Source organism: Hemicordylus capensis, chromosome 1 (genome assembly GCF_027244095.1).
Source record: "Hemicordylus capensis ecotype Gifberg chromosome 1, rHemCap1.1.pri, whole genome shotgun sequence".
In the NCBI taxonomy this organism is placed as follows: domain Eukaryota; kingdom Metazoa; phylum Chordata; class Lepidosauria; order Squamata; family Cordylidae; genus Hemicordylus; species Hemicordylus capensis.
In genome coordinates, this window is record NC_069657.1 from 69444915 (window position 1) to 69456956 (window position 12042).

The window sequence follows — 12042 nt, forward strand, 5'->3', positions numbered from 1 at the left end:
CACTTTAATTGGCTATGCTATCTGTGGCCATTTAAAGACATGTACCAAAGATATACTAAGAGAAGGAACACCCCATATGGCTCTATATAGCATCATAGCCAGTGGCAGCTTCCAGTTATTAAAGCTGTGTATCACTCTAGCTTTCCCCTTGTCTCTATGAGCGCTCTGTGCAGCTCAGAACTACCTGGATCACTCCCCATCCCCAGAAACAGGCTTTCCAAATCCTGCAGTTTCATTGAATCCCATTAGTTATTGAAAGAGATGGATGTGGGAGAGGGGAATAGTCCTGTCTCCCCGCCGCCCATCTGCCGTACATTTGATGAGACTGGGGTGCTTGGAGCAGGGCCTCAGAAGTAGATCTCAGTGCTCAGGCAGGTTCATAGGAGAGGAGGCCATTCTTGAGATACTCTGTCCTCAGTGGTGGCTGGTGAGGGTGGCACAGTGTGGGGAGCGGGGTAAAGGTACCTTTAAAAGTCTTTCCCAGTGATACCACCAGCACCTGGAAGCTGCAGGGAGCGTATGCTTGGCAGCCAGGTGAATGGCATAGGCAGGGCAGCCACCACGTGGGGCCCTGCTGCTCCCCTCTGCTTCCAGGTACTGGCAGTATTGCCGGTAAAGACTTTGAAAGTTAGCTCTCGCCCTCTGCCTCCCTGACACCACCCACACCGCCCTCAGTGGCCACCACTTCCTCTCCCAGGCCATTTAAAGATCAAAAGCAGCATCTTGTATTAAGCTGATAAATGAACTGATAGCTAGTGTACACGGCATAAAATGGGAGTAGTAATAATATTATTACAGATTAAAATGTCTATTCTGTTTAATGGAAGAAATAATAATAATAATAATAATAATAATAATAATAAATATTTAATATTTAATATTTAATAATAATTATAAATAATAATTAATAATCAATATTAACAACAACAGCTGACATCCAGACCAGTGCTGTACTGCACTAAGGGAGGGGGTGATTTTCGTTGATCTCCCCTTCCCTCTGTAGCCTACTGAGCTTAGAGGTGTGCATGGAACCGTATGGCCTGGTTCGGTTCGAGGCTGGACCAGCCTAGAACAGAACCGGGCCAGTTCGGTCCGGCCCCCATCGAACCCCCACCCCCCCGGACCGGTCCATGATTTAAAAAAAAAAATGTTAAAGAAGTACCTGTAGCCCCTTCGGGGGGCTTGCTGCAGCCATGGTGTGTGTGTGTGTGTGTCTACGCGGGTTCCCTCTCCTCCTGCCAGCCTTCCTCATCACTGCCGTGGCTGGTAACCAAAGCCTTTTTGGCCCTTTTAAGCCTCCATACAAGCGAGCAGCCGCCATTTTGGTGGCCACCGCGCACACACAAATGCCCTCTGCGAGGACATGGCCTCGCAGAGGGCATTTGAGCATGCACAGCAGCCGCCAAAATGGTGGCTGCTCGCTTGTACACAGGCCCAAAAGGGCCAGAAAGGCTTTGTTTACCGGCTGCGGCGGTGATGAGGAAGGCCGGCGGGGGGAGAGGGAACCCGTGCAGACCCCCCCCCCATGGATACAGCAAGCCCCCCGAAGGGGCTACAGGAACTTCTTTAACATTTTTATAAACAATTTTTTAAAATTCGTGGACCGGTCTGGTTCCGGTCTGACAGAACCGGGGGTGGTGGTGGTTCGGTTCGATCACGAATCCACGAACCCCCAGACCGAACCATCAGACCGCCGGACCGGTTCCGCACATCCCTAACTGAGCTACAGAGCATTATGCAGCATTAGTCCAGATGTCAGCCACTAATCTTAATACAGTAAATACTTGTATACCACTTTTCAACAAAAAATGGTTCCCTGTCCCAAGAGGTTTCAAAATCTACACTCATCCACACACACCACCAGCAAGAGTAATTCCAGAAACAGCCTCTCACTTCCTAAATATAAGAGAGCTGCTACTTCAACAGGTGCATCTTTGCCTACTTAGCAGGGATTAATAATAGGTACTTGACTTGAATAGAATTTTAAATTAGTCCCAATGAAATGAAGTGATGATCCTTATCCCGGAGCAACGCCTTCTCTCAGAATCTGAATAATGTTTATTCCCACCTACCCTTTCACCTGTTGGTCTCAGTCAATCACACCCACAGTATTACCTGCAAGTCCATTGGAAGGAGGAATACTAAAGGTTCCGGCAGGATTAGGTAACCCATTAGTACTGAGCTGAGCAGCTGAATGACTTTTTTGCAAGTTGGGCCTCTAAAAGAAAGATCAGTAACACATAATTGCAATAGACAAATGAATCCCTGGAAACAAATGACTGCTTGTGTCTTTGCTTTTCAGCTATTTTAAAAAATTCTTTCTGGCATTGAAAAGAGAGAGAGAGAGAGAGAGAGAGTAGAAGCACTGTGCATGGTGGCTCTGCAGAAGATCTTGAATCTTCTTGCAATAAATCATTTCTTGCATCACTTTGGCTTTTATGTTTGGAGTCTCTGGTGCTGCCCTCTTGTCCCTACTGAAGGGTAAGCACAGCCTGCTTGGCGTATATTATGTGGTCGGACAGGCAAACAGAGCAATGTAAAATACATTGGAAATGGGGTTTCCTTGTCCACAGGTTTCTCTTGCAATAGATGGCAGGGAAAGTGTTTCTCTTAGCTATTAGCACTGCTGCTGTTCACAGCCAATAGTGTACAACAGGGCACTGGAGCCACTCGGGGGAGACTATATTGTTCCTTTTTAAAACAAATCAAATATTTCATGAATTAATCAGTTAAAGCAGTTTATTGATTTCAAAGTTCATTGATTTCAAGCCTTTAATGCCTGTGTGCTGGCATAAGGTGCCTTCAAACGTGATGCTTCGGTCTCTAACCCTTTCAAGGGAGCCTGTGGATATGGTTAATGAAGCATACCATGCGGGAAACCACTGTTTTAAATTAAAATGAGGGCCCCCTAAGTATGTGCTGTTTGAATTAAAAAGAATCCAGTGGATGTAGGTTTTCCTGCCCTTGTGATCAGACATTGGCAATTAAAAATGCATATTTATATAAGACATTTTTAATTGCTCTTAGCCATCTTACTAACTAATGCTCAGACTTGCCTTGTGGGAGCATAGTCTCTGGCTCTCTAGAAAATGGGCCTGCTATTTCACTATGAAAATGGATACATTTTCAAACATGCATATTATGGATTGGTATTATGTCACAACAGAAATGCAGGAAATTAAAGGTGTGCATGTTCATTATTAATTTGAGTCAATTAGGTCAGTTAGTCAAGCTAGCTCTGTAATAACCAGGACCTATGGGTAGATTTGTTTTTTTAGCTATCTGGAGCTACAGCCAACTTATATCCCTCAACCCTTCCTTGAAAAAGTTTTTTTTTAAAAAAGGATCCTGCTTCTTGCTCCTTGATATGTATACAATCTCCGCACTTCCCTGTTAATAATGCAAAAACAAGAAAATACCCACTTCCACCCACCCATCATTTCAGACTGGGCATGCAAAAACTTTTGTCTACATATCTGCAGGACTCACCTCAGTATTTTTCTCTTGGTTCTTTGGTGACTTCTTGTCATGCGCATTAAAAAACTTTATTGGGTTGGAAAGGGCCATGGTCAGATCTAGGAATAAAATCCAAGACTTTTAATAAAAACATCCTATTTCCTCCTCCTCATTCTTTTTTATTTTATTTTATTTTAATTTAGTTAGATTTATATGTCGCCCTACTCCCATAGGACTCAGGACAGCTTACAATTAATAACTATACAGCAACACAATTCTATAAAATACATCTTACATAATGTCATAACCCCAATCCCATACAGTACTCATTCCACATGACATAGTAACCATGGATTAAAAGATCACTCTACAACTAGCTAGCTTAGGAACCGAACACCCAACAGAACATTTCAGTCTTACTTGCCTTACGGAAAGCCAACAGACTGTGGAGAGCTCTGATATTATCCGGGAGACCGTTCCATAGAGCCAGGGCCACCACTGAGAAGGCCCTGGATCTCATTGATTGAGGTTTAATATCCCTAGGGCCTGGGATCACCAAGGTATTACTTGTGGCCGATCTCAGGACCCGGCGAGGGACATATCGAACAAGGTGGTCCTGGAGGTATGGAGGGCCCAAACCGTGTAGGGCTTTAAATGTTAAAGTTAATACCTTAAACCTAACCCGGAACTCAACCAACAACCAGTGCAGCTGAAAGAGCAAAGGTGTCACATGTGCTCACCAAGGCGCCTTAGTAAAGACCTTGGCTGCTGCATTCTGCACCAGTTGCAATCTCCGAATTAGGCGCAGTGGCAACCCCACATAAAGTGAGTTGCAATAATCTAACCTAGAAGTGACTGTCGCATGCATCACAGTGGCCAAATCCGGAGAGGACAGATAAAGGGCTAGCTGCCGTATTTGGCATAATTGAAAAAAGGCCTTTCGACCAACCTCCATGATCTGAGCCTCCATATTCAAAGAGGCATCAAGAATCACACCCAGACTCTTCACTGTGGGCTGAGGTATCAAGCAAGCACTATCAAGGGTCGGTAATTGGAAACTCCCCTCTGACCTCTTTGGGCCCAGCCACAGAACTTCAGTCTTATCCAGATTAAGCCGTAGACGACTTTTCTTCAGCCAGTCTACGAGTGCCACCAAACACCTGGTCAGGTGTGGTCAGGGGTCAGGGCTGGTCAGCCTGGTCAGGGCTATGGTGTCCTCAGCCCTGCCGTCCATTGCCGTCCATCAGCAGAAAAAGCTGGGTGTCATCCGCATATTGATGGCACCCTAGCCCAAAACTCCTCACCAGCTTTGCTAAAGGCCACATATAAATATTGAACAGCAAGGGCGAGATAATAACCCCCTGGGAGACGCTACATGTTAATACATGAAGTGAAGACCTCTCATTGCCCATTGCCACCCTATATCCCTGGTCTTGTAGAAAGAACGCAGCCACAACAAGGCCACGCCTCGAGTCCCAGCATCAGCTACGTGGTGGATCAGAACATCATGGTCCACAGTGTTGAACGCTGCTGTGAGATCTAACAGCAACAGCAGTGCCGACCCTCCCTTATCAAGCTTTGCTGCTTCTGTTACTAGTAATACAGGGCACTTTCCAGATTAGACCCTGCAACGGGGCCATGACGTATCTCTGAAGTGTGCTTCCACGCTTCCTGTGTTGTGACATCGCAGTCCCTACACTGACAGCAGGGTTACGTTCATATTTCCAATGCACTGTTTCAAATTTAATTGCTGTGATATAGTGCTATAACGTTGTATATCCGGTGTAAAAGAGTTGCTGTTTTTTCGGGTTGTTAGTTTTCGCAAGACTGCTCCCCCTGATGGGCACTTGCTATTTACATATTGAATGTGATTTGCCTGAATGGAAGCATTTTGCCACTGTTGAGCGGCTAATCTGGAAAGCACCCAGGTGAACTTTGGTATTTGTGGGGGGTTCCATTCCCCCAAAATTACCATGGATAACAAAATAATTAATATAGAGTCATTAGGTCAATGGGATTGCTGGGGTTAGGTTCTCGGAGGCCTAAAAATTGTGGGAGAAACAATCAAAATATATTAAAATGGGAAAAATAAAATGCCCTACCATGCTCCGCAGGCCTCCAGCTGCCCTGAAATGCCCCTAGATGTCTGAATCGCTGCATTTCTCTGAGATTTTTCACAGGGAAAAAATGGTGGCTGGCAATGACCTCCAAGGTCATTTCCAGTTGTCTCCAAACAGTAAAGTTGGTAAAGTTGTGTCATTGAGTCGGTGTCAACTCCTGGCAACCACAGAGCCCTGTGGTTGTCTTTGGTAGAATACAGGAGTGGTTTACTACCATTGCCATCTCGCGTGCAGTATGAGATGATGCCTTTCAGCACCTACCTTTATCACTGCTGCCCGATATAGGTGTTTCCCATTTTCCGGGAAACATACCAGTGGGGATTCGAACCAGCAACCTCTTGCTCCCTAGGCAAGTTACTTCCCCACTGTGCCATTAGGTGGCCCATCCAACTGTGTATATGTAAAATTAACTCCTTTTTGGCTGTTTTTTTGCACATATGTCAAGGTCGGGTGTCAATTACCTGACTGCAGATACATGAAACTGAGGATGCTGGATACATGTTTAGTGAGGTCCACCTGTATAGCAGAACTCACATAACCTGAACTTTTATTCTGTTAGTTGTCCAGATTCATGCATAGTTGTCTAAATATACTGAGTTACCTGCTTAGGTGTGTGTCCTTTTGTTTTGTCAGTATAACTTGTGCAAGAAGTAAAGGGCCATGCCATCCAGCCACTAGTGTTGCAATGGAACTCTAGCATCCAACAGAAGCCACATCCAACACAGGGAGTGATACCTTTAACCCCGCAAAATGCTGCAACTGATACAGGTAAAAAGGTAAAGTGTGCCATCAAGTCGATTTTGACTCCGGGCGCCCACAGAGTCCTGTGGTTTTCTTATGGTAGAATACAGGAGGGGTTTACCATTGCCTCCTCTCATGTAGTATGAGATGATGCCTTTCAGCATCTTCCTATATTGCTGCTGCCCAATATAGTACCAACGGGGATTTGAACCGGCAACCTTCTGCTTGTTAGTCAAAAATTTCCCCGCTGCGCCACTTAAGGTGACTGCAACTGAGATATATATATACATATTCTGCAGTACAGTACCTGCCCATGAGTCGGGAATGTAGTCTTTTATCTCCACATACACAAAGAGAGAGGGCATAGTTAGTGGCATGTTGCTCTCACTACGAAGGCAAATATGTTGATAACCTAAAAAGAAAGAAAGAAAAAAGCACCACATAAAATAGCCCAGCAGAAGAGAGGAAGAGCCCATCTGCTTCCCATCCAATGCTGCCCAGTGTGAGAGACCTGGTGGGTGCTGTTGGTTTCTTCTGCTGCTGCTGGCTGCTTCCCCTGTGAGACTGCTGTTTGCTGCCTCTGTGAATACCTGTGGTGAGTGTGCAGGATTGGGGCCAGGGGTGAGTGACTCAGCAGTTCCTGGGGTCACCTGCCCAGTTCTGGGCCTTTATAGGAACGCTGTCAGTGGTGGCGGGCCAGACACCGAAGGGGTGACACCAAAGGGGGTTGCCCCTTTGGGGGATAATGAGGGCGAGGGCCAGGCTGTTTAGCTCAGGGTCCCTCGTGCTGTGTAAAGGTGGGTGAGTATTTTAAATCGGCTTCTGTTTGAAATCCTGGGTGAATTGAGTTTTAATGTGTCTGGAGATGGGGAGAGAGGTGGTGTATCCACTGGGGATACACCATGGGGCAGCTATTCCAGTGGTGGTGGGGAATAGATGAAGTAACATTGACAGGTCAGCAGGCCATTGCAGGGGAAAGGAAATCAGAAACATAATTGCTGTTTCCCCTTCTGGCTGTCCTGCCAGCAATTTGACCTTGGAAAACAATGCCAACCACCCACAGAGCCTCATCTTGCTCCTTTGTAGTGCCTGGTCAGTCCAGAATAAACCTGAAATCATTCATGATTTGATTCTGGATGAAGGAGCTGATCTGGTATGTATTAGAGAGACTTGGTTGGGGGAGGCTAGTGGCCCAATCTGGTCCCAGCTTCTCCCTCCAGGGTACTCCGTTGAGGAGCAGGGGAGGAGACTTGGGCGGGGAGGTGGAGTGGTTGACGTGTCTGACCATATTGAATGTTTGTACCTAAGTTTGGGAACCAGTGATAGACTGGGACTTCTGTTGGTGTACCAATCGCCCTGCTGCCCAATGGATTTAGTGTTGGCTGTGCTGGTGATCCTGTCGACACTCTGGTGGAAAATTGGAATCATCAACTCACCAGGGCAGTGGACACGATCGCTCCTAAGTGTCCTCTCCAACCCACATCAAACCTGGCCCCTTGGTATATGAAAGAGCTACGGGGGCTGAAGTGGCGAGGTAGACGACTAGAGTGCAAGTGGAGGAAGTCTCGACTCAAATCCGAAAGTTTACTACTACACAGAGTGCATTTGAAGATCTATGGTAAGGCAATATGTGCAGCAAAGAAGCGATTCTTTTCCTCCCGTATCGTGTCTGCAAGTTCATGTCCAGCGTAGTTGTTCAGGGTTGTGAAAGGGCTAATGTAAACCCCTTCCCCTTGAATCAGTACTTGGAACCAACAATTACTTGCTGTGATGTTTTTAATGATGTTTTTGTGGACAAAATCTCTCGTATTTGGGCCAGCTTAGATTCAAACTCCACAATTGTTACAGAGTCTGATGCTGAGGTGTCCAGCAGTTCTTCTTATGTGATGACCCTGGATCAATTTCACTTTGTGACTCCTGAGGATGTGGACAAGCTGCTTGGAATGGTGCAGCCCACCATGTGTCCTCTTGATCCTTGCCCGACATGGTTTATACTATCTGGCAGGGAGGCTGTTGTAGAAGGCCTGGTAGAGACTATAAATGCTTCTCTGAGGGAGGGCAGGATGCCTCCTTGTCTTAAGGAGGCAATCATTAGACTGCTTCTGAAGAAGCCTGCCTTGGATCCCTCAGAGTTAAGCAACTACAAGTCTGTCTCCAACCTTCCATGGCTGGGCGATTGAGAAGCTGGTGGCCTCCCAGCTCCAGGCGGTCTTGGAGGAAACTGATTATCTAGACCCATTTCAAACTGGCTTTCAGGCAGGCTATAGGGTAGAGACTGCCTTGGTCAGCCTGATGGATGATCTCCAACTGGGAACTGACAGAGGGAGTGTGACTCTGTTGGTCCTTTTGGATCTCTCGGCAGCTTTCAGTACCATCGACCATAGTATCGTTCTGGAAAGTCTGCGGGGATTGGGGATTGGGAGGCACTGCTTTGCAGTGGTTCTGCTCCTACCTCACGGGCAGATTCCAAATGGTGTCTCTTGGAGACTGTTCTTTAAATTCTGAACTTCCCTATGGTGTCCCTCAGGGCTCCATATTGTCTCCGATGTTGTTTAACATCTACATGAAACCACTGGGAGAGATCATCAGGAGATTTGGTGCAGGGTGTTATCAATACACTGATAACACACAAATCTATTTCTCCATGTCATCCTCACCAGGAGAAGGCATAACCTCCCTAAATGCCTGCCTGGAGGCAGTAATGGGCTGGATGAGGGATAACAAACTGAGGCTGAATCCAGATAAGATGGAGGTACTTATTGTGTGCGGTTGGAACTTGGGAGACAATTTTGATCTGCCGGATCTGGAAGAGGTCATGTTCCCCTGGAAGGAACAGGTACACAGATTGGGGGTGCTTCTGGATTAGAGCCTCTGCCTGTTGTCCCAGGTTGAGGCAGTGGCCATAAGTGTTTTTTATCAGCTTCGGCTGTTATGCCCGCTGCATCCATTTCTTGAGATGAATGACCTCAAAACGGTGGTACATATGCTGGTAACCTCTAAGCTGGAAACTGCAATTGGTCCTGAATGCGGTGGCCAAGTTGATCTCTGGGTTATCTAGGAGAGACCATATTACTCCTGTGTTGAAAGAACTACATTGGCTGCTGATACGTTTCTGGGCAAAATACAAGGTGCTGGTTATTACCTATAAAACCCTAAACAGCTTAGGCCCTGGGTATTTAAGAGAAAGTCTTCTTCGCCATGAACCCCACTGCCTATTAAGATCATCTGGAGAGGTTTGTCTGCAGTTGCCACCAACTCGTCTGGCAGCTATTCAGGAATGGGTCTTCTCCATTTCTGCCCGTGGACTATGGAACATGCTCCCTGTTGAAATAAGAGCCGCCCCATCTCTGGCAACTTTTAAAAAGGCACTGAAGACACATTTATTCACCCAGGCTTTTAGTTAGATTTATGGTTTTAATTTTTAATGTTGGTTAAGTTTGTTTAAATGATTTTAATTGTTTTAATGTTTTACGTTATTTTAATTGTAAACTGCCCAGAGACGCAAGTTTTGGGCGGTATAAAAATATGTTAAGTAAATTAAATAAATAAATAAAAGATGGCAAGCAGAAAGCTATTGGGGGACTTTTTAGAAAACAAAAATCAGACAATTGTGAAGACAACTAGAAATGGCCCTAAAGTGATGCAAGGTGTAGCAAGTCGCCTTCAGTGGCAGATTTTGCATATGATTATTATGCAAATGCTTATATATCACTCTTCAACACAAAAGCTCTGAAAGCAATTTACATAACAGAAGAACCCTGGGTGGGGTGGGTCTGCTGCACATATGGAAGGCAGCCCCAGCAGCGTTGTGCGAGGGCACACTTGTGCAACTACTTAAAACAGTGTGTGTACAGTTGTGTAGCATTGCTCCCATTGTTTCCGAAGGATGTAGTGCTGCATAACTGTGTGTGCGTGTGCACTGTTTTAAGCCGTTGTGCAAGTGCATTCTTGTGCAACACTCAGGGGCTGCCTTTCAGATGCACAACACCCCTCCATGTCCCAAATGCCATTAATGTCGATGGCTATTATTAAAATGCATGGATCCTGATAAAGGAGTCCTGGAGTTCGGTCATTTATCAGGATCAAATGTGCATTTAGATTGCACAGATTCTCAGCCCAGGCTACCCCAACCCTCCGCCCACCTTTAGTGATGCCGTATGAGAGACAGTCTGAACATGCAGAAAGAACATTGCAAGTAGAGGTTATTCAGGATCACACTGTCATGCTTCCACTTTCACACCAAAGCAGTGTGGGAAATTGCCCATGAGGAGGCACCCCAAGCTTCAGGAAGTCAGAAGATGAGAGGATGTGAGAAAGTACTCCCATATTGCCTTGTAACTTAGATTTGTTTGTTTGTTTGTTTGTTTAGCAAATTTATTGACCGCATGACTTCCATAGACTCGATACGGTTTACATTAATTAAAACAACAATGAAGACAAAGGGGCAGGGGGAGAAAAAGAAAAGAAAAAGAACCACCACCCCAACATACACATGTTAAAAACTAAAAGCCTGGCAAAATAGATAGGTTTTCAGGACCTTCTTAAAGGACAGAAGGGAGGGGGCATTACGAATCTCAGGAAGCAGAGTGTTCCATAAGGAGGGGGCTGCAACATAGAAGGCCCTCCCATGAGCCCTGGCCCCACACACCTCTCCTGGGCCCAGAACTCTGAGAAGGCCCACCTGAGATGACCTCATAGGGCAGGTCGAAGTTGGACAGGAAAGGCAGTCCTGAAGGTACACAGGAGCCAAATCCTGAAGTGTTTTATAGGTGATAACCAGCACCATGAATTGGACCTAGAAAAGAACTGGCAGCAAATGAACCGACCTCAGCAAATGTGAAACATGATCATAGTTTCTACTGCCCATAAGCAGCTGCCATGGCATTTTGGCCAGTTGAAGCTTCCAAGTTGTCTTCAAAGGCAACCCCAGGTAGAGCTCATTTCAGTAGTCCACCTGAGAGGTGACGACAAGAGCATGAGTTACAGTTGCCAGGGCCTGGGGGTCGAAGTAAGGCCGCAGTTGGCACACCAGACGAAGCTGGGCAAAGGCTCCCCTGGCCACAGCCTCCACCTGCTGTTCCAGCAGGAGCTGTGAGTCCAGGATGACCCGCAAATCGCGAGCCTGCTCTTTCAAGGCTCTTTCATTTTTATATATGCTTCCATCTGCAGCACTTGACCAGGAACGAGATCCTGACTTAGATACACCATTGGTTTGACCTCTTGCTATTTGTATGAACACATGAAGGACATAAGGATTCATATGATGAAATCACTAGCCCTTCGAATGATTTAACCAAAGCCATTTTCAGCAGCCACAAAAATGGCTAATTCGTACCTGTACGCACAACAGTGATGGGAATGATACGCTGACCGATGAACTTTCCTCCTTCATCCAAAGCCACAATTCGGAGAGAAGCAAGCTCTGGCATCAAAATCTGACAAGAAATAATATACAATGGAAACTTCAGAGGGCTTATCTTTAATTTCTTTGGGAAATTAAACCACCACAAGCTTCTGTCATGCTGAGGACCTAATCTAAGGCAGCATGTTTGAGAAAACAGAGCTCTCAGGAATGAGGAACTTCTGTTCTCTCCAAGTCTTTGATTTTGGTTCACTTTTTCTGGTAGAAACTGATATTTCTGTTCAGACACTTATCCCAATCCTCTTTTGAAGTGGTAAAAGATTTCCTTGCTTGCCCTACAGCGGCTGACATACTGAGGAAAAT

At 45.9% G+C, this 12042-nt stretch overlaps 1 protein-coding gene across 3 annotated transcripts in view; it reads right to left on the minus strand.

Moving 5' to 3' along the window:
• The window catches only part of PLCB2 (phospholipase C beta 2), a 122934-nt gene that overhangs the window by 27632 nt on the left and 83260 nt on the right, over positions 1 to 12042 (minus strand). For all 3 annotated transcript variants that reach the window (XM_053283116.1, XM_053283115.1, XM_053283114.1), the window contains exons 21-24: positions 11653 to 11752; positions 6625 to 6729; positions 3490 to 3575; positions 2116 to 2218 (exon numbers count right to left, since the gene is read on the minus strand). In XM_053283116.1, the coding sequence (XP_053139091.1) occupies positions 2116 to 2218; positions 3490 to 3575; positions 6625 to 6729; positions 11653 to 11752 (394 nt within the window). The remainder of the gene's footprint in view (positions 1 to 2115; positions 2219 to 3489; positions 3576 to 6624; positions 6730 to 11652; positions 11753 to 12042) is intronic.